General features: G+C 40.0%; 1 protein-coding gene across 1 annotated transcript in view; it reads right to left on the reverse strand.

Annotated features, from left to right (window-relative positions):
* The window catches only part of Rgs7bp (regulator of G protein signaling 7 binding protein), a 104,304-nt gene that overhangs the window by 28,437 nt on the left and 52,480 nt on the right, over window positions 1–23,387 (reverse strand). Inside the window, exon 3 of the mRNA XM_021208670.2 lies at window positions 5,893–6,023. Coding sequence (XP_021064329.1) covers window positions 5,893–6,023 — 131 coding nt within the window. The remainder of the gene's footprint in view (window positions 1–5,892; window positions 6,024–23,387) is intronic.

A 23,387-nucleotide genomic window follows, 5' to 3' on the forward strand; every position in this document is an offset into this window, starting at 1 on the left:
AGAGACAGAGAGAGAGAGACAGAGAGAGAGAGACAGAGAGAGAGAGACAGAAAGAGAGAGAGACAGAGAGAGAGACAGAGAGACAGAGAGACAGAGAGAGAGAGAGACAGACAGACAGACAGACAGACATAGGTGAGGTAGAGAGGAGAGGAGATGAGGTTTGGTATTAGTGAGGCTGAGGCATGTCACATAATGGTAGAGTGTTTGCATAGCATATGAAGGCCCTGGGTTCAATACCTAATGCTGGAAAAGAGGAGGAGCATAGTAGAGGAGTATTAAGAAGCCTACTGGGTGCTCTCTGTCTAGATCATTCCCTAGTTTGAAGCTATAATGAGGGTACCACTGTTTGGATAAACAATATGTTTTGGAAAAATCATCTGCCATCTTACCTTTCAGAGTTAGAGTCACATAGCAGCTTTTTCCTTGCTGCTATGTGACATATACATTAAATTATATGTAAGATGTAATGCATATGTATCAGTCCTGGAAAAGAAGAATGGCCTCTTGATCCTTTTCCTGTGACTTCTCAGACCTGACCTAGAATCTGTAAGCATCAGCACTCCAGTTTTTCCTTCATGGCTCCTTCAGATCTATCCACATGTCTCCTTACATATCTTGATTTGATGGTCCAGCAGAACAGAAATGTCTTCCACATTTCTTATCTCCTCTGTCCTCATTCTGCAGTAAGTTTTCTCAGAATTGTCACCTCTCTCACTCTATTTATTAAATATCTATTCCAAGCTTCAGGAACATATCATATGTCCTAGCATTCTCAATTCTTCTTGTAATGCTTAGCACTCATGTGCTCTGTGAAACAATTTTTTTTCTTCAATTCATTTCTGGCATGTAAGGTCACTGGAGTCAAATACTCCTCTTCTTCGTAACCCATGGCACCGAGAGAGCCCACAGCAGACTTTATGTGCACATGGTGTACTGGCTGGAGGTGTTCTGGGTAGACATACACTACTTCACAGCTACCAATGATATGCAAGAAAGAACAAAACCCAGTGATATCAGCTGACATTTTCTGTGTTATTCTAGTAGCAGGAATTTGACTTCGTACATAATATAAACAAGAGTCCAAAATAGCAATGTAGAATTAACTCCTTAGATTCAACACAGGGATTAATAGAAAGGAATAGAAAAGATGCATTATGCAGACATAGGATGGGAAATTTCAAAATGCTTTCTTTTTTCTTTTTGAAAAGATTTCTTTATTTATTTATATGTAAGTACACTGTAGCTGTCTTCAGACACTCCAGAAGAGGGAGTCAGATCTCGCTAAGGATGGTTGTGAGCCACCATGTGGTTGCTGGGATTTGAACTCTGTACCTTTGGAAGAGCAGTCGAGAGCTCTTACCCGCTGAGCCATCTCACTAGCCCCTCAAAATGCTTTCTTTAATGGAATAATTCCATCCCTTATTTAAATGCTGGTAGTATTTTATTTTGCACTCAAAAAATTTCCAGGTGCCGGGCGTGGTGGCGCACACCTTTGATCCCAGCACTCAGGAGGCAGAGGCAGGTGGATTTCTGAGTTCGAGGCCAGCCTGGTCTACAAAGTTAGTTCCAGGACAGCCAGGGCTATACAGAGAAACCCCGTCTCGAAAAACCAAGAAAAAAAAATTCCAGGAAACTTCTCAAATAAATACTTTCATGAATATGTTTCTACTGTTGCAATTTCTCTGGTTTAATGACATTTTTCTTGGTGCCTAGTGACTTATCTTCAACATAGGATTTAGCCAAACATATTTTTTTTTTTTTTTTTTTTTTTTTTTTTTTTTTTTTAGAATAACTGGGAATTTCTCATAAGAAGAGAATACTTCCTATGATTGCCTTAAGTCTACTGGTATCAAGATAGTGCTAGCCCTTGCATGTGTGAACACGAGAGGCTTTTTAGGAGAGTGAGAACACTATGCATGTGTCATGTGAGAAAGAATGTACATCCTTCCACAAGGAGTAAACATGCATGAGCTGCTGACTACAGATGTCATCAAATGAACCCACTACTCTGTATTTTATTTTATTTTTTATATCTTTGGGCTTCTTTGTGTATGTAGCCTTAGCCTGGAACTTGCTCTGTAGACCAGGCTGGCTTAGAACTCAAAGAGATCAGCCTGTCTCTGCTTTCTGAGTGCTGGTATTAAAGGAATGCGCCACCACCACTGCCACCGCCATCACCACCACTGCCACCACTGCCACCACCACCACCATCCAGCCTACTCTGTATTTTAAAAGGATTCAACTCTAAGTAATAATGACTTTAGAACAATCAGAAATCCAAGAGGTGATTTATCCTTAAATATATATAAAAATTAAAGATATTATCTAGAGTTCTCTTTTTAGGAGTCATGAACAGAAGATGTGGGTTTCTTTGCTTGTTTGTTTCCTCTTTTCTTTCTGGGTCTAGTTCATTTTTAAAATGATTTCCAGCTCCGTAATTTTTGTCTTCAGACAACATGACTTCATTCTTTATGGCTGATCAGAGCATTATCGTCCATATATGCACCACTTCCATTATCCATTTATTGATTGATGGACACCTAAGATGATTCTACGTCCTGGTTATTCTGATCAGCACGATGGAATCTCATTGCAGTCTTAGCTTGCATTTTCTTGATTGCTTGTGGTATTGAACACTTTTTCATATATTAGACCCTCCCCCAAGGCCTTGTTGTGTAGATAGTATGGCCTTGACCTTGCTGTAACCTTCTGCTTCTGCCTCCTAAACATTTATGCCATTATTTGTTTTGTTGTTCTATTGTTTGAGAATTTCTCATATGTGTTCCCTTCCTACCAATTCCTCTTCTATTCTTGACCACAAACTTTCCCTTACAGTCTCATGTGATCTTCTATTAAGGCCCATGAAGTCCACCTCATGCTGCCAGAATGTACCTGGGCATAGTACCATCTGCTGGAGCGTGGGTAGCCTCTCAGAGGCCACAGGCTCTCCTAGCAGTCACCAATTGCCAGTAACTCCTCACCTACGGTTGGGATTCATGAGCCCTTCTAATTCATTCAGGGACTTGGGCTGACTTGATAGTGTGCAGGTCTTATGCATCCTGTCACAGCCATTGTGAGTTGGTTCACTACTTCCATTGAATGGGTTCTGGAAAGCTAACTCAGGTAGACAGGTTTGGTAGGATACACCTTTATTCATTGAGCTATCCTGCTGCTAGCCCCTACCTGTAAATTTTAAAACAAGCTTGTTTTACATTCACAGATAACCTTGCTGAGAGTTTGATAGAAATTTCACTGTCTGTAGGGATCAATTTAGGTGTTCTTTGATTTCTTCCATTTTGTAATTTCAGCCACAGATCCTGGTTAAGATTTTAGATGCAATAAATGTACAAATAAACACAATTAATGATAAGCAATTGCACCACATTTTAAATTTTGGTGTCTATGTATTCATGGCTACTGTATAGAAATATTGCTTTTGAAGGCTAACTTTGTATTCTTTGACCCTGCTGAACACGGTCATTATTCCTAGGAGTGTTTTTGTGAACTCCTTGGGACTTAGGGAATTTTCTTTTTTTCTTAACAGCATGATGACTGTAGATGCTAGAAGTTTTAGTGTTGTCTTAAATAAGAATGGCGAGCGCCTGCTGCTTGTAACCTCAGCACTGTAGAGGCCAAGGTAAAAGGATTGCTATGAGATCAATGCCAACTCAAGCTACCATTCATTCATTCATTTGTAGTTCTCTGAATAGAAGCTAAGGTCCAGGCAAGAGCTCTTCAACTACTGGGCTATACTCCCAGTCTCTCTCTCTCTCTCGTTCTCTCTCTCTCTCTCTCATTTTCTCTTATTTATTTATTTATTTATTTATTTATTTATTTATTTATTTATTTATTTATTTAAAAAGGAAAAGTCAGAAAGAGAAGCTACACAGACTGACAATAGACAGGAAGTGAGGAAGAGGCCCTGGGTTACATGACAGCCTACTTAAAAAGGAAAGTCAATTAGGAAAGGCAAAAAACAAGGACTGAACACAGGAGTGGGAGGCAATACAAGCAGAATCAAGGCAGATCTGGAAAACAAGAGCATCTCTAACCCAGCTGTGGTGGTTTGGATAAGAATGGTCCCAATAGGCTCACATATTTGAGTGTGTTGTCACGTGGAAGTATTACAGTTTGAAAGGATTAGGTGTGGCCTTTTTGGAGGAAGTGCGTCGCCTGGGGGAAGTCTTGAAGGTTTTAAAAGTCCATGCCAGACCCAGTGCCTCTTTCTCGCTCTCCTCCACAGATCAGAATGTAAACCTCAACTTCTCCAGCACCCTGCCTGTTATGTCTATTGCCATGCTCCCTGTCATGATGCGAATGGTGAAACTTGTAAGACTGAAAGCAAGGTCACAATTATATGCTTTCTTTATGAGAGTTGCTTTGGCCATGGTATCTCCTCACAGCAGTAGAACAATGACTAAGACACCAACCTACCCAAACAATGCAAAGAATGAATACATTGCCCTGCATGTGTATGTGCAAATGTGAAGCCTGCTTTTTTTTAAACCATGTGTCTGAGTACTTAATTCTTTGATAAGGCATCAGGAGTGTCATGAGGCTGATTTATCCAAATGTACCCTTTGCTACTAACCATAGACATGAAGATGATAATCCCTGAAAGATCAGTCTTTAGAAAGATGAAGGAAAAAGAAATAATACTCATGCATTGAGAAAATATTATCCTGTCTTGGGAACATTGCAGAAAAACTCATGTTTTTAGTTCTGTTGTATGCATATGTACACATATGTGCATACACAAAATTTAATTTTCACCACCAGATTATCACGTCATTTTGTTGTCATCAATACTCATCTGATTTCAAATCTTTAACTGCTGCATTGTCTGAGGTTTCCCCTATGAAGCTACTGAGCTTCCTTCTCTTCAAATTGAAATCATTGGCACAGATCATTTCCTATCTCTTCTCAGTCCCCATTTTCCTGACTCAAAAGTATAGAAAGTTTACATGCAGGGGGTTTCCAAGGAATTCTTCTTTGATGAATCGAAAGGAAACATAAGTCAAATATGTTAGCAGTGGAAACCAGGCAGCCTTCCTCTCTACTTCCTCCTACCGTGTTATGTATGGACAGGTTGGATGGAATGGAAGTTCAGTCCATGGACAGGCCTTAGTTGCTTAAGCCGGCCAGTGCAATTCCAGCTCTCCATGACTCAAGAAAGAAGGGGTTCCTGTTAGAATGACGCCTGAGTCTTTTGTTTTATAATTGGAAGAACTTCCCCTTCCATTATGAGCTCAAATGGTGTATGTCGATGATGACCAGGGCTGTGGTAGTCAGTTTGCTGATGTGGGGGAAGGAAACTTGAGAGGATACTTGATACCTCAAAGAGAGCCCCACTTTGAATGGGAATCCTAAGTACGATCAAGCCATGCGCAAGCTGAAGCTGCCAGATACTTCCATTGCTGAAGTCACTCCATTCCATTTATAGTTAAGGCAGGCAGTGCGATTCACCACTGCTCACACCTCCCTACAATCCATTGAGTTCCCTCCTGTTTGGAAGTCACTGGGACACAGGCTGCAATTTACCTCCTTACAACATTTCATTTAGAGAAACTGGGCTCTCGGAGAACAGTCACTACTCTACCAAGATCTTTGCATATCTTTGCAGCCTTTGTAGATTCCAGTGAAAGTCACATACATACACGAGGCAGTGAAATGATACACTGAAGGACAATTTCTACCATGGTTTCAATCCTTATGCTTTTAGAAAGCAGTGACGTGGGCTTTTTTTTTTTTTTTTTTTTTTAATCAATTCACATATCCTGCCTTTTTTGAAGATTTAAACTCCTCCTTCTGCTTGTGTGCCCAGGCCTGTACTTGGCACAAGGTCAGCTTTGGTTATTCTTCCTCTGTTTCTGGCATCCTACTGGTGTGTACCTTTTCGATGAAATTGAAGAGACCCCAGCAGACAAATGGACTTCAGCATCTCTGTTGTGTACATCTCTAGGCAACACTGCAGCTGGATGTAAAGCCGGCAGATTTCGGGATGGATCTCACCATCTTCCGGGCTGCAGTAGAATGAAAGAGAAAAAGCTGTGGACAGTCTCAGGATTCAGTTGTCAGCCATTTGTCTCAGCTATGAGAAGAGAAAACGCTCAATAAAAAAAATCCCTTAAAGCCTGGAGTCTGAAACACAGGGTTTCAAGCTTTCAAGCCAGTAACCAACCACCCTGATGGTTCTTATGTAAGTGTCCTTCTGAGTAACTGCTCCTCACCCTCCCTGCCTTGGCAGCAGCTTCTGCTGGGAGCTTAGAATCATAAACGCTTGAAGTAATTGAGAATATCAGACATTTTCAATTTAGCCGTAGGAAGAAATTTCTAAAGTACACTTAAAGCATAATAATCTCCTTGCTTCAAAGAGGGATCGAAAACCCCTGTTTCTAGACAGACTAACATGGTCTATTCAATTAACATTTAGAAGACGTCTTTAATATCAGGGGCCCAGCCTAATATGATTAGAGAGCCAATTTTCAAATTGGTTTTATTTTTAATCGAGGTTTTTTGTTTTAATCTGAGATGTTTTATTGTTTGCTATGCCTAATTTATGAAAACTCAAATGTTTTTAAATGATAAAAATAAATATTTTATGAATAAAGAGAAGACTAATAAGGTTACATTGTCTATGCTGGGCAATCTAAGGTGACATGAATTTATGTTTGAAATTATAAACTAAAGCCCTGGCGTTTTTCTTTTTAAAGTTCATATGTAACTATGATAAAACCATGGAGTGACCATTTTTGGTGTTTGAAGGAGAGAATTCATATGTGGATAAAATACAAGTATTTCCTATGCCACCAGAATGGCATGTTTTGGATGATATAAAGCAAAAGCATAAGTTTACAGATCGATTTGCGGTTTAAAAAGCCTAAAGATGAATCCTATTAATTCCCAATGAGTTATCTTTATTTCTGTCTTTGCTCATTTAAAATGGAATGAAATCTAACTAAATACTGTAGCATTTAGGCTTGATTTCCTCTGTAAAGTGGGCCAGTGGCAAACTTAAAGGGTAATTACCAGGTTAAAAAAATAGTCACTTTGTTTTTAAGTTTTTTTTTTTTTAAAATCTTATGCACCAAGAATTTGACAGTGAAAATTAGTTTTCATTTTCAATACTGTTTCACCAGCGAACAAGAGTTTATCTAACCATATGGCTTATATAACTCAGAAAAATGCAAAATTCTCAGCCTCCATACCGTGACGCCTGCACAGTTATCCTGGGTCTTTCAGGGTCAGATAGAACAAACTGTGTCCCAGAACTGCTGTGCAAAATCCGGCTTTATCTGGAAGTTAAAACCACCATCTTGCTTCTGTTTAATCTGCCTTACATGGAGTCAGCCTTGGACCAGTGTCTGAAGCAAGTGAACCCCCACAACATACTCAGGCATCTTCCACCAGTGACCAGAGGTTTACCCCACCCCACCCCACCTCACCCCACCCCACTACATCTAAACACATTCCCCCGACATCTCTCTCTCTCTCTCTCTCTCTCTCTCTCTCTCTCTCTCTCTCTCTCTCTCTCTCTCTCTCTCTCNCACACACACACACACACACACACACAATTTTACATCGCCTTTAGTCTTTAGAAATTTCTCTGTGTCTCATTTCTCAATGGTGCTGCCACATTCTGAAGAAATACCTCAATTAAACAGTCCCCAAATAAAAGAAAAAAAGTGATCCTGGTGTGGCATCCATCTTATTCTAAAGGCAAGGCCGAAGGAGAACATTCAAAGGCAAACAGATATATTTTTTATCTTGTTTCACCAGCTCAATCACAGCTAACTATTTTTATCTATTTATGACTGTGTTCATGGTGGCTCATATGCAGATTAAAGAAAAGCAGGAAAAGAAACAAACGTTACGGTAACTCTGTCACATGTGCATATTTATGACAGAGACAACTGGACAACACCGTGTCACTCCAAGCCACAGGATCTTCTTATATTTAAAGGAGCAAAAATGTGCCCAGGGGGGTTATTTCCAGAAACACTATTGTATCGCTTATCTTTTGAACTGGCACATTTTATTATTTTGCAACTAGAAAGAAAACTGATGTGTTATCATCTGGAGAAAGGCAAGTGGGAACAGACAGCAGGATGTTTAAATCAAATTGTTTCCAAGGGGATTGTCTGAGAGTGTCTCAGGTTCAGGAAGAATTTCTAGAAACTGGGATCATTTTATGCCCTTCACAAATATTATGGGAAGGAGTTGAGCAAGTCTAGCAGATAATACTGCTTGATAAAATTAACCTTTGCTAAAACTTCACTATGAATTTCCAGGTTAAAAAGCATACAAATCCTCGTATATTATCCTTCCATATCTCAGGGAACATCCTACAAAGCAGTAGAAAGCGAAGGCACCGTCCTGTTACTGTTCTGCAGTGCCCAGAGCAGAGAGCATTAGCCTCTGAGTGTGAGCCAGCTATTCCTTTCATTTCAGAGCCCTTCAGCATATGGTTATTGCTCTTCCTGAAAATGCACAAAAGGACACATTATCCAGTGGTTACAATGAGACTAGTATTGCAAACAGTAAATTAAATACAGTATCAGCCACTAAGCAGGCTTTCATAGCCCAGGCTGGCCTCAGACTCTCTGGTGCTGAAGCTGGCCTTGAACTCTGTACCCTTCTGCTTCTGCTTCCCTGGTGCAGGGATGACAGGCAAGCACTGGAGCAACTCATTTCATGAGAAGCATGAAATGCACTTAGGTTATTTTCATAACAAACAAAAGTTGAATTGCAGAATATGGTGGGGAATAAAATAAATAAATAAAAATAAACATAAACCAATAAAAAAGCAAAAACCTAAACAAAAAAATACCTAATTCATTTGCTTGAAAATTCTTAAGGATAAATGACAAGACCTAAGGAAACATTAGCATTAAAATAAAATGAGACCTGTGGACTCCCCATGAGTTACCTTGGTTGTAACTTTCCTGATATTACTCTTGCTCACTCCAAACGACTCACTTCCTGAAATCAAAGTTTCGGTCACAAGAGTCATCCCTCTTGTGACACTTACATAATTCATCCAAAAAAAACTTTATGAGTTCATGAATATACTGAAATTTTTTTCCATACTGAGTTCAAGCCAAGAGACAAACCGACAATTTTGATTAATTGGAAGGTCTCAGTGTTATAGATAAAAAACCAAAACAAAACAAAACAAAAAACAAAACAAACAAACAAAAAAACCTTAAGAATTAGTTCCAACGAAATATCAAGAAGTCCGATTTTGGAGCTCAAGTTAAACTCAGAACCATCTAAAATAAATACCAGATTATAACTTTGCTTTCAATCAACTCCCAAGTTCACTGAAGAAAGCTTGAGTGTTCCATTCGCATGAGTACTTGAAAGCAGATGCCACTCAAGGCATCTTTTGAAAATAGGAACTCTCCACTGTGAAGGCCCTTGCCTTATAAATAAAAGTGATATGATGATAACCTCCAGGAATGGCTAAAATGAAAAACATTCTGATAACCCCAAAGGTAGTGAGCAACAGCAAGGCAACAAAGACTCTGGTGTATTGTTCATGGGAGTCAAAATGTCCCAAGTCCTTTGGAAAAACGCTGATAATTTCTTATAAAACTAAATATACATTTATCCCATAACCTGGCAGTTCCATTCCTAAGTACTTGCCCGAGACTTATGAAAACATCCACAAATAGATCTATACAAGAATACTTGTAGGATTTATTTGGAAGAACTCCAAACTGGAAATAGTCTAATTGTCTATCAAGAGGAAAACAGTTAAAGAATATAGCATATTTCTAAAAGATATCATTATACTCGACAATGAAAATTAGCTAACCCCTTGTACTCAAAACATGAGTGTATCTTAGAAATATTATCTTGACAGAGAATCCTTACAGGAAAAAGGGAAATAAGACTCCATTCACCTGAAGATGTATAAAGGAAAGTAAGAGGTGATGACATAATCCTCAAACGATGGAGGAAGGCCGGAGAAGGATCAGCAGCCCAGAGAAGGCTGAGACTCCACACCTCTAGTATGAGAGAGATGATGTTCACATTCGACAGAATCCTCCGAACGGCACACTTAGTATTCGTGTATTCACTATATACAGTTTTTACTTTCACACTGACCTGGGTAGCTCCCCCAAATCACGTTGACTTATTTAGAAGTAAAGTTGTCTGGTGCTTGCAATTTCAGAAAAGCTGTATGAACTGTTGGCTGGACAGAGGGATGAGCAAGCAGCTAGGTGTGCAATCAAGCAGTAGGTACAGAATAAAATGTTAGCTGTGGGCTCAGGAGTTGTGCCGGGCCTTTGGGTGAGGATACCTCTCGGCCCTAAATTTATTTGCTCTTTTCTTGCTTAAGTTACCAGACTTTGGTGCTCTCTGCAATCACAACTTTTGAAAGGTAAGTGAAATGTTTGTTGTCTTGGTAGCGTGTCCCTCATAAAATGATTTGCTCCCAGGAGGAGTGAAGGCACAATGGCAAACACAGGAGAGAGGGAGAGAGTTGGAGTCAGAAAACAGATGGACGTATACCTCTGCCGTGTAGAATTCTGATCTTAGGAAGACCGTGTTCATTTCTCTGAGATGGGTATCTGTGAAGCAGAGGGGTGACTGTGGAAAGCAACTCAAGGTCACTGCAAGGACCCATGGAGATCACGAGTGGGAAAACAAGTGAAGAATGGACGGTTGTCAGAAGCCGGCGGCAATCCATCTTACATCAAGGTTATGCTTACTTAACTGTACTCCTTAGTCTGTCTTCAAATAGTCCCTGTGTCCATGCAGTTCCCATCCTAGGCTTTGGCTAAGGAAACGTGCCATTCGACTGAGGAGCCGTGAGGGGAGAAGGTGACCCACTGACAACCACTCAGCATGTCACAGATTTTAGGGAGGACAGATAAACACTTGGGTATCACCTGGCACAGACGGGAAGCAGAACTTCCCCCAGAGCAAAGACAGCCTTTTAGAATTAACTCCGCTTTTGATTATTAAGCCAAATAGCAGAGAACGTCTGAGGAAACTGAGTGGGACAAGAGGAGGGGTGGGACTTTTTGTTTTATTTCCCAAATAGCGAGGGGACAGAATAAATGACTTAACTAAGGAGAGTGCTCTTCAGGATGTCTCTCTGATAGCCCACTTGGTTTTTCACTGACGGATTTCTTTTCAAGGATATGCCTTAATTTTAAACCAACTCTAACCCTAACCATCACACAGCTTAGTGATGGCTATTTCCCAAGTCTATATCATCAAAAGCTAGATAGTGAAATCATAAGAGATCAGTGTATGATCCAGTAATTATTTTAGGTTTCAAATTCTCGAAAGTAATTACAGAGTCTATTCAAGATCAGAAACACAGACTAAAAGCCAGATTACCTATCCAATGACCGCATCACCTTCTACACAATAGCGGTCTCCGTAGAAGAGAGAAAGCCAGTTATTCAGGAAGCCAGGAACAAGACAATTTCCCACATCAGACCGTCTGTCTCCCTTCTGCTCACAAGCTTCCTCCTGAGAATTCTTATGAACCTGCGCGTTAGGTGGAAACCTGTAGTTTCCTCATAGAGTCTTCGCAAGTTTGGTGCCCCCAGGAGCCTTTGCAAAATCAATTGAAGCATTTCCTCTCACTTCACAGCATGTTATTACATGGGGACATATGGCTGGCTCTGTGACTTCCTCTGCAGTGAGCTGAGCCTGGATCAAGCTCTGCCCTGAAGCGATTAAAGTCAGTCATAAATGACACTTGACTTTGAAAGGCAAGAGAGAGAACTTGCAGTGCAATTGCGTTATCTTCTTGGAGCAACTTGGGATCCTTTATGTAAAACGCTGGGGCTCTGAGGGGAGGCACCCTGTGTAACTTCAGCCCCGCCCTGCCTTCTTGTTGATTTTTGCCCCTCTTTTGCCAGAATCTTGGCTGTTTCTTTGTGATATTTTGGAGAACTCATAAATAATTAATGAGTAGCATCACCAAGTATTTTGCTCATTTTTTCCATCTTAAAAGTGAAAGCTGTATTTAAAACAAGTAGCCATTACATTTTGACATTATAATACCTATGTTGAAATAAAATTAAAATATTACTATTGAATATTATATCTTGTCTCTTACTTACCATAAATGCTACCTTCATGGTAAAAACAAGAGAATTGGGAAGCAGTGGTTCTCAACCTACATGTTCCTCATGTGGTGGTGGCTTCCCAACCATAAAATTATTTCACTGCTACTTCACAACCATGATTTTGCTATTGTTGTGAATTGTAGTGTAAATATAGAATACACAGAATATCTGATATGGAACTCGAGGAGTCGCGACCCACACGTTGAGAAACCACTGCTATCGCGCTTCTGCAGGGCTCTCTGGGGATTTCTCCAGACCTGAGAGGTGGGGGAGGGGGAGGGGGAGGGGGGAGTTCACTGGCTGTGCACCCCAGCGTCTGGATCTTGTTACTGGAGCATCTGTCCTGAAACTCAGGCTTCCAGGCCAGGATACTCTGACGTTCACGAGACATTCTTTAGTCCTCAAAATAAAATGCGTTCCTCCTTTTGTGTTGGCTGCTTTCCCGCCCCTATACCCTTTTCGGCTTGGGAGTTTCTTGGCCTCTCCATCTTCCCCTCTTATTTTCTTAGCATTTTCCCCTTTATGGTCTCTGGCAAGGAATTATATGGAGTCTGAAAATAGCTCTGCAGATCCTGGTCTTGCTAGGTCTTATAATTCTTACGGCTAGCAGATGCTTGTGACTGAGCGAATCTGATTTTGTGTTCTGTTGGGGTGGATATAGCACCGTAGATTATATGATGAGAACTCAGCTCTCTCTCACTGAATATAGAATATAAAAACATAAATTAATATAGTCAGAATTGATTTATTTTTTAAACATACACATATACTTATAAAATGTATATATAAATGTATGTACATATAAAGATATGCATATAAATGTATATATAAATATATACTTATCTAACTATAAAATATACATTTATAGAACTTCCTAAATATGTGCACACATCCACTATAGATAGGTATATAGCTATATAGGTATATAGGTATATAGGTATATAGATAGATAGGTAGTTTTAAAGATATATACTTATGTGTTTATATGTCATCTTAAAAATGTATTTAAGTTAAAGGGGCATTATATAGTTCCACATAATAATCCACAAAATATTATTGGATATGAAATCAAGATCTTCCAACCCAGATGCTGACTGTTTTCCCCTGATTTCAATGATGCCAATATTCATCATTCTAAGTATTTCTCTGGAAAGAATCACACTTATTAAATGGCATTATATCCAAAGTCTGGGCCTGTCTTTGCAGCATACAATTAACTTCTACCTCAATCCACCAGGCTTTTGGAGCTAGGTATATTAAACTGTGAAGGTTTGTCTAAACAGTATGTAGGCTTCTAAGCTGGTGTTCAGTAGAGCTATGGAGCTCATTAACATTGTCCCAAACAGTGAGAAGTTCTCATACGAACTCTGATACCTGGGCCGAGCAAGCTTAACCTAGTCTGTTAATGCTACAGTGAGCTTTCAATAAAGCACAATAAATGATTTTCTATCTTAATCAATTGTGAAGTCACAAAATGGCACTCAACACTTTCATAATTAATTGTGTGGCATCATGGAAGAACTAATTATCACATCTTTTTGGTTGTCTGTTCTCATGGCCTTGTTACCTGTGAGAGATTTTACCTAGAGCGCTGGTCGGAAAGTGTGAAGAGCATTAAGAGTCCACAACACATATCACATAAGGATTGAGGTATCATTTTCTAGACTCACTAAAGGATGAAACCAGAGAAGCCCATCCTAAAGGGCTTAGGATGAGCATAGAGAAGAGGAATCTGTTTTCCCCATTTAGTGATAGCAGCCCATACTTACGGCTTCTAGTCTGTGCCAGAGTTCTTGCATTAATTTCTATAAAGAATACGGAGAAAACTCAGTAAGGGTTTTGTTTTGTATTGTATTTTTTTAAATTTTATTTTTACAGCCTCCCTCTTCTGCTTCACCTTCTACCCTGCACTGAGACATCTTTAAGAATCATACTCAGTAAGATTCTGTGCTGATGGGTCAGTGAGGTTGCTCAGTGGTTAAATGTTCTTTCTGCCAAACCTAATAACCTGAGTTCCATGCCAGGGACCTACACAGTGGAAGAAGACAACAGACTCCCACAAATTGTCCTCTGACCTCTGCACACACTCCCCTCACCCAATATCACACATGCACACAATAAATAAATGCAACAAAATACTCTGCGGCATCACTGTGTCTTTCTTGAAGCATGCGATGTTAACTTACATTTTTTTTTTTTGCATAACCGTCAAAAGATGACATCTTACACCCATTATGGAAATATGCATTTCTGGATAGATGTGAGAGCTATTTTGTATAACAATGTAAATTCCCTAAGAAAATACAAGATGCTAGTGTCTATATACATGGAAAATATATTACACCATGAGCTTCTTCATTGAATTATAAAGGCCTGGAAGCTTACCCCCAGGGTCTGCAATCCAGAGCACTTACTACATTGTCTGCTACACCACAGATTTCAAAGGCACATTTCTCAGGCGACTTACAAAGGTAGTGGCTAGGTGCAGTAAGGAATCACATGTCAGTCTGATGCTATCACCTACTCAATTCTGTTATTCTAGATTTTTTTTTAATTTTGTACTCGTCTTCTTTAAAAAAATGGAATTTGTATGAAACTTATTTTAAAGAATGGTCTAGCATTCATAAAGCTCAGGTTAGATCCCTTACCCCATAGACACACACACATTCCATTTTCATAAGAGGAAGATAAAAAGATGATTTTTTTTTTCACCAGTTCCAGAGTTTTCTGAGGTTTGGTTTTCCTTATCTACCACGCTGGGATAACCATGCCTACTTGGGAGTATGGCAAATGGGAGAATGTTTGGAAGGCTCAGCAGACAATCAATTCCCAGTAATTCACTCATGAAAATTCCAAAACCGAGCGGATCTAGGTGCTTGTCCGTCATTCTTCTAAGGATTCGATGCAGAGACTCTGCACTCTGTAATGTTCCAGACTGACTAGAAACTTGCTTTGTTTGTCTGACCCTGCTCAACCTCCTGTTTCCGAATCCACGTTAGACATTCAGCTGGTGTAGACAACCATTAGGTAGAAGCATACTTTGAAGTTGATGTTTCTTCTTTTTTTCAAGGCTAACAATGATAGGTGGCAGCAAAGAGCTACAGCTACCATTAACTCCAAGATGGAGAGGGTAGATGAGAAATAGTTTCCAGTGTGCTGTGCTGCTGGGGCAGCTTGTTCAGGTGAGCTATGCCAAGGGCATTTGCTTGTCATAACTTTTCAATTTATGATGGGTTTATTAAGATGTATCCCCATTGCAAGTTGACAGCCATCTGTGAGAGACAGGCTTCCAGAAGAGCTCAATAAATAGAAATAGTGCAGTCAAATTTCCTAGATAAAAATGTCTTTCCTTGATATGAAATAATATTGGAGATCTAGAAATGGTAATTATTTAAGGATGTATAAAAATTTCACAACAATCTGTGCTTTCCCAATAAATTATGAATCACGCCGAAGTAATTATTTAAAAGCTTCAAAGGCTCTTGAGCTAAATCATGAATCTGAATGGTGAAATAAGCCATATAATTGAGGGACAGCAAAATAAAACCCAATCTTAGTCTAAGAAGAAAAAGAAACAATGTTTATCACTGAATGAAGAAGTACCTACTTAAAAAAAAAAACAAAAAACAAAAAAAACCCCAAAGATCTTTGAAGCTGAAAGTTTGTCTTCAACAGCTCTGTAAATAACGCTAAGGGAGATACACCCATGATGGCTACAAACTAGTTGTTCCATTGGGTTCCCCATGAGGAAGAACAGGGTAAGTAAGGAATGGCATGTAGACTGTTCGCTGAGTGCTTTGGGGCCAGGGACTGCACAACAGCCTGATGCCATTACTCAGTCTCTCCCTTTAAAATGACCTTTACAACTTCATCTGTTTTAATTCTTTACTTTGAAGTTGAAAGATGAGGGAATGAGCTCATTTGACTATGGTTGCCCCACCAAGACATCAGTGTGGGTGTTCTGATGCCCTTTGGGTGGAGTGCAGGGTAGACGGTTCTTTGAGGTAGAAATGGAGATCAGACAGACACACAGTGGAAGGAGAAACAGCCGGGCATATTTGGAACCACAGACAAGAGCTTGAGGCTCTGTCTGCATCAGAGTAACTAACTCCATAAAAGATACCAAAGAAACATTTCAGGCTTGTCTTTGCAATTCCAAAAATCCCACTTAGTTTCAAAGTAAACACATTTGGAAGAAAGAATGTATCGGCTTGCTAAATGTCCAGGGATAGGTCCACAGAAAAGAGGCAGAGGAAAAGAAAGGAAGGCAGGGCTAACCAGCAAGCCTGTACTTGCAGCAGGGAAGTGGGCAACATTCATACAAACCACTGGACTCAAAAACCCAGGAACAATAAAAAAGAGGACAGTTTCAAACTTGAAAACCATCCATCATAAATAGAATAGGAACTCTTCAAAACGGAAGCACGTTGTTAGGACATCTGTATCTTTAACAAAGCCACCGTTGAAAACCATACTGAACTGGGTGCTCTACAAAAGTGAATCCATAGGATCCACGTAGTGTCTTCCCAGAGGCCTTAAGGGGTAGCTGGTGAAAGAAAGTGACAGTCCACTGCAGTCAGTCATGGCTCTCAGGGTGGAGGCAACAAGAGACAGCCTATTTTGCAGTCTCTACAGGAGACCCAAGTGATCTGGAGTACTTCAAATATCTCAGCAGCACCATCATATCTATTTTATAACTTTATTGAAAAGACTCTGATGAAATACTGTGTGGGACCTATGGGATTACAGGCAAATCAAAATGAACAAGGGGAGAATTCCCAGCAGGCAATTCTGCCCATTAGCCTAGAATGCTTGCACATGTGTTATAGGCTCTCTCTTACTTAATAATGGATTCAGATTACATATGGTGGGTTTCTTTTTCTTTTCTTTTCTTTTTTTTTAAAGATTTATTTATTTATTTATTATATGTAAGTACACTGTAGCTGTCTTCAGACACTTCAGAAGAGGGTGTCAGATCTCCTTATGGATGGTTGTGAGCCATGTGGTTGCTGGGATTTGAACTCAGGACCTTTGGAAGAGCAGTCGGGTGCTCTTACCCACTGAGCCATCTCACCAGCCCGGTGGGTTTCTCATGACTCGTTTTGAAGCACTCTTAAGAGTTCATGAAAATTGTCATTCCCCGGGGCCTTTTGCTTTAATGATAGGGTGTTCTAGACCCTCCTCTAAGACAAATCGATTTTTGGGGGAGCATTTATAAAAGTGTGAAGTTCTTCCTTCCTTTCTTGATGCAACATCATTTTACTGCCAGAAATTTTTCAGCTAACTAGCTTCACTGTGGAGTTTGACATACGATTTTCCTTTATTTTCTAAGGATAAGATGTAGTGCTCCATAGGCATCTCTGCCAACAGTTAGCTCAAGAACAGAAATAGCTCTTCACCCAGACAGACACAGGGGCACGAGGAGGGAGCTAGTGGCAAGTGTTTAGGTCAGTGTCTACAGTGGAGAAAGGCATGGCTTTTGATTTTTCAGTGCACTATATGTTATGCAAGCCCATTAGCACTCAGCTTGAAAAAACAACAAAAATCAAAAAAGGGGTGAGTTTCCCAGATGAAGGACTTGGAAAAGGATTCTGTTTTATTACTTTTTGGTAATCTCTTTGGCCTTAGCAAAGCACAATGTAATGTTTATTGAGAATTTACTATAATCCAGACACTGTCCTGAGGTCTTATATCCCCTTGGCTCCTCTGTTGAGTCTATGCAGTGGTAGCGATTCTTAGTCTCCATGTATAGTGGGGCCTAAGATGGGACTTGATGAGGGCCACCCCTGAAGAAAATGCAGAGACAAGATTGAAGCCCATGTGTGTGCTTTTAGCTCCTATACGATATTACCAGGACAGGTATATAGGAAGGGACTGTCCTTATATGCTTGTTTTGGAATTACCCAGCATTACTGACAGCATGCTTTAAGGAAAATATTGAACCAGAAAGAAAGGAATTATTTTTTTCTACCTTATCATTATTAAATCCCTAAACAGTTTGGCTCAACAATCAGTTTTACTCCAAGTTCCTCTAGTTCTCCATTTAGAGTACTGTAAAGTAATATTTTCTGCTCACATGTCTGATGTAAGAGGCTCACCAGGCTAATGTGTGTAAGAGACTGGGAGATACTACTGAGGAGTGAGGCACTCCACTCTGCAGAAATCTCCCCAGCCTAAGCAGAATCATGAGAAAGAGAAAAGGACCCAATGAGACTGGGGAGAGAAGGCTCCTTTTTTCTGTCTGGGTCCTGTTTTGCACACTGGCACACAAGTGCATTGAAAGGGGGAAAGCCTTGCTTTTCCTCAGGGAAGGGATGCTGTGTAATGTTCCTTTCTTATCATTCTGCTAGGAATGTGGGAATTCTCTGCACATAAAGAGCAAGATGTACTGAAGGTGATTTGTGAAACGTTGCAGAAGCAGCAAGCGAAACAAATACATTAAGGAAAGCACAGGCATGTTGGTGGCTAGTGGACCAGTTGGGTATGTAGAGTAAGGGTTTTCAAATGTTAGAGAAACAGCACCCAACCTTTACATTCCACATGGCCCTCTCCAAAAATATAAACATACACTTCTAACATACACAATAGGGTTGTTAGTCATGATATATTTTAAATTCACAAAAACAGAGCTTTATAAATGAATATGAAACATGACGTTATGCCGTTTTCTACCAGATCACCTTGCCTACGTCCCTTTGAAGTCCAAATGCTTTGGCTGAGGTCCTCAAGCTTCTGCGTGCATTTAATCAGCAGAAGAGCTTATCAAGCCATACAGCGCTAGCTCATCTTCCTGGGTTATGGTGGGTTTTGGGGTGGAGAAATTAAATAATCATATTTAGAACCCATAATTGGAGAAGCTTTGGGTTAACTTACTATAATCATACACTTGGCGGACACATTAAACTGAAATGTTAGTCGAATAGGATTAAAATTTGATGTTATAAATAAGAATTTCATGGTATATGTGCACGTGCACATACATGTTCATTCAGATGTACATGTGTGTGTTCACATGAAACCTAGGGGTCTACATTGATTATCTTTATCACATTATACCTTACTTTTCTGAGACAGAATCTCTCACTGAACCTGGAGTCCAATGATTCTGCTAAGCTAGCAGACTCCAGGAATCTACCTATCTCTGTTTTTATAAATAGTGGATTGGAGTTCCATACACCATGACCCTTACGCCTCAGTGTGTGTGTGTATGTGTGTGTGTGTGTGTGTGTGTGTATGTGTGTGCGCACACGCGCGTGTGCATGCTGGAGATCTAAACTCAGGTCCTCAGGTTTGCTTACAACCATTTTACTACTAATGAGTCATATCCCCAGTGGTTTTCTTTTTTTAAAAATTACTATAAAATTAAAGTCATAGTAAACTAGGCAGTGTGACTTTCTGATAGGGTAAAAGTATGAGATTAATGTTCTTACACAGTGGCTTTATTTATATATATTAGAACTCAAGTGTGTCAGATCATGATGCCTGAAATATGCAAATTGCTTCCAGTATATCTCTGCCTGCCCAGTTCTCTAAAAGGGCATCTTTTCATTCTAGGATGGGGATGGAGGTTGAGGTGAGGGGCAGGGCATTGTTTTCATCATTTTCAACTGAACAAATTATTTTTTAAAAAATCTGAAGTATATGCTCGATTAGCCTAAATAACAAGCCACTGAAGGTGTACCTCAGTGAGACAAACAACAGTCAACGAACATGCAAACAAACAGCTCTAGAGGGAGGCTCAGGGCTTCGTGTAATTAATTACTTGGGTAGAGCTTGTTTTGCCTGTTCTGGCCTCTTCCATGAGACCCTCTTTCCCTCTTCCCTCTAATTTCTTCCATTACTCCTCTTTCCTCCTGTGGCCTCTGTCATTCTGTCCTGTCCTTTTATTTCCTACTTATCAATGTTAGGATATCAGTCTGGAATACAATGTGGCAGCTATTTATGCTTAGAAGGGGATGACAGAGGATCAGAAGGTACCAGCCATCCAAGGGGGAGGAAGCAGTGATGTTGGCATGCAGTGGTGAAATTGGTATATAAAGCAGATGACCCTATAGACCTAATATATCACACAGAATCTTCAAGCTTGTTCCATTCAGCAGAGGATGCTGTGAACATGCAAGAATGTTCCAAGTGAACACAGGGAGAGAAAAATGCTTTCAGATGTCATTCGGGACACACATTACAGAAATCTCAGCAGTAGATCCAAGTCCACACCTCAGCTCAAAGTTAGGCAGATGGAGGACTACAGGAGACTCCAAGACCACAGTGATACGACATCCCACATGCCAAGCACTGCTGAGAAGCCAAGAGTTTCTTGGCAGGTTACTGCAAGCCCCCTGAAGACTGTGCACTCAGAGAGCAAGTCTCATGTGGTTTGCACCTGCAGATTTTACTGGGGAAGCTTTCATCCAAATTAAAAAATAAAAAAGGCTTCTTTTTTTTAAAAGTTTTGCTTTCATTTTGTTGTCCTTGAACGCGTGTCAAAAATCATCGTAATGGGAACTGACACCGTGCTGTCAATCAAAGAAAAATGCAGGTAGATCCACTTGACGAGTGAGTATAGGTAACTCGAAGAGCTGTGGTGGCGAGATGACGGGAAAGTGTCAGCATTCTTGGCAAGGGCAAGAGCCACAAAAACAGAGGCAACCTGCCTCCTGCTCGAAACAAATCATTTGCAGGGGTGTTCATTTGGAAGCAACTGGGAATGGCAGAGGGCACGCAAAGGCACATTCTGGCTCATACTATAAAAATCCCAGAGACGCACACATAGCCGGTGTGCCCACAGCTGACAGAAATGCTAAGCATTTGAGACACCAGTGTCAGCTGTGGCTTACAGTCTTCTTGAAAAGGTGTAAAGATAGCTGCTGTCTGTTGTTGCTTGCTTTCTTTCTTTTTTCTTTCTTTTTTTTTTTCAAGGTAAAACTACTGGCTGCATTTTCTGCACTCACTGCTGGGAACACTTGTACCAGGGTGGAGAATCACCATTCGGCAGAGAGTAGCAGGGGATTTGGAGAAGATGATCCATGCAGGAAGTGAAAGAGACAATAGCAAGAAACCTTGCCAACAGTACACAGGATGGGGGATAGATCTGCACGAGGAAGCTTGACTACACTGTTAGCAGCGGAGGTTTGCATGTGCTGGCTACCGGTTTCAGTGAAGTATCTTGCAAAATGCAGTCCATTCTAAGAATCTAGAGTTCCTATTTAATTTCTGAGTTGTGTGCACTTTACGGTGTGTGCTTGTGTATGTGCCTGTGTGTATGTGAGTATGTGTGTGTGTGTTTGTAGGGGTACACATACATGTCATAATGTGTAGGGTGAAAGAACATATTTGGAGAGTCAGGTCTCTCCTTCCACTATATGGGCCCCAGGAATTAAAGTCAGGCCACCAAGCTTGGTGACAAGTGACTTTATCTGGTAATCAGTCATGCTACTTCAGATTTCTATTTAACTCCAACACTACAATTTCTCTCTCTCTCTCTCTCTCTCTCTCTCTCTCTCTCTCTCTCTCTCTCTCTCTCTCTCCTCTTTCTTTCTTTCTTTCTTTCTCTCTCTTGTACAGTTCTACTTTTAAAGATTATTATTTCTTTTCTGGGTTGACTATTTAAGTTCAAGCATCAGTCTGAACTTAAACTCCATTTCCAAAATACAAGTAAGCAAAATATCCAGCAATGCCCACAAATTCCTTCCGTCCTGTTAAGAATTACAAAACACAGTCTCTTCTGCAACTCAAACACAGTCTAATTAAACATACAAATCTTGAAGTGTTTTTTCCCCCCTTATTACTCTATTTTGCTTTTCATACACAGAAACATACAAAGATTTTTTTCTTTAAGGTCAAGCACACAGTGTTCTACCAGAAGGGAATAACGTCAAATAAAAATAATAGCAGGGATGAAGGAAAATAAGCACTCAGTCTCCATGGAGCCAAGGAGAAGACAAAGCAGGCGAAGAGTAGGAAGTTGTAGGACCATTTCCCAAGGCCCAAGTATAATTGCATTTGTTTTGACCTTTGAAGATGAGAAAATGGTATTATGGCAACATTGAAATCATTTTTAAAAGAAAAACAAATTAGTTCAGATCCCCCTGCTAAACTATCATAATCATTCAGAATTTAAGCATATGAACATTTTCTTTCATTTAATTAAGGTCATTGTAGGCCAATTTTTTGGAGCAGGGAAGCATAGAAATTGTTTTTGTCTTACTTCTCAGTACACCACAATCACTTTCCATTTTAAATTATTTCAATGAGGCAATGTAGAACAAAGGTATGATCAGGAAAGCCACAGGATAAGAACCGTGAAATACCAGTACGTTAAAAATTCTCAACCCGTAGTTGTCAGGAATATGCAAATTTAATTGAGATATGCCATTTCATACCCACAGGACTAGAAGAAGATTAAGTAGTGAATCTGTAAGTGAAAATGAAGGAGTGTGCCTATCATTGGGAAGCCAACTCACCACAATGACTGGAGGCCCTGTTGAAGTTTCAAGTTGACTGACAGTAGTATATACTCAGAACATTTCAGTTTGGCTCCTCTGTCCGCTCCCAGAAGCACAGTTCAGCACATTTCCACAGTAAGGGCGAAATTTTTCTTTTGTGCCCAGCAGGTTGGTAGGCACTATGATGCTCTGAACCCTCAAAATAGCTAGTGTGAGACAGGAACTGAGTTTTCTCTTTTAATTCTGTAAACTCAGCTTTCAATGTCTTTAGCAGCACATCTGTACAAACACACGTAAACCCCCCAGTTCTCCTGTACCGTCCCTATTTGCCTGGTGTTCCCCTCTTCTTATTTTTCCTTTTATTTCAAACCTTCCATCTTACAGTTTTCTGTCTGAAGGTAAAACACAGCTTTAGTTAAGATCAATATGTTCAAGCACAGAGAAACTAGCTATTTAAAGTGGCATGAAAATACACACACTGGACGGAACAGGGAAAAGACAGTTTGCTTCGTTCACCAGCAACGCTCAGTCGGACAATGCTGCACGGGTTCTTGAGCATTTACTGAATGCCAGGTGTCTAATAAATAGGTCATTGTCATCTGGCTTCTGTTCTGTCATGGTCACACTTGTGTTCGACTTCATGGCCATTGTTGTTCAGGTGCAGTCTTCTCTTCTAGCTTTGGTAAACATCTTAGGAATATTTTCATGTCAGTGTGACTATCTTTTTACCCTCTCTTTTTATAGATTTTTTTTTACATTTATCTTTGTTGTATTATTAGCATTTTCTTTCTTTTCTTTTCTTTCTTTCTTTCTTTCTTTCTTTTTTCTTTTCTTTTTTTTTTTTTTT

Source organism: Mus pahari, chromosome 11 (genome assembly GCF_900095145.1).
Source record: "Mus pahari chromosome 11, PAHARI_EIJ_v1.1, whole genome shotgun sequence".
In the NCBI taxonomy this organism is placed as follows: Eukaryota; Metazoa; Chordata; class Mammalia; order Rodentia; family Muridae; genus Mus; species Mus pahari.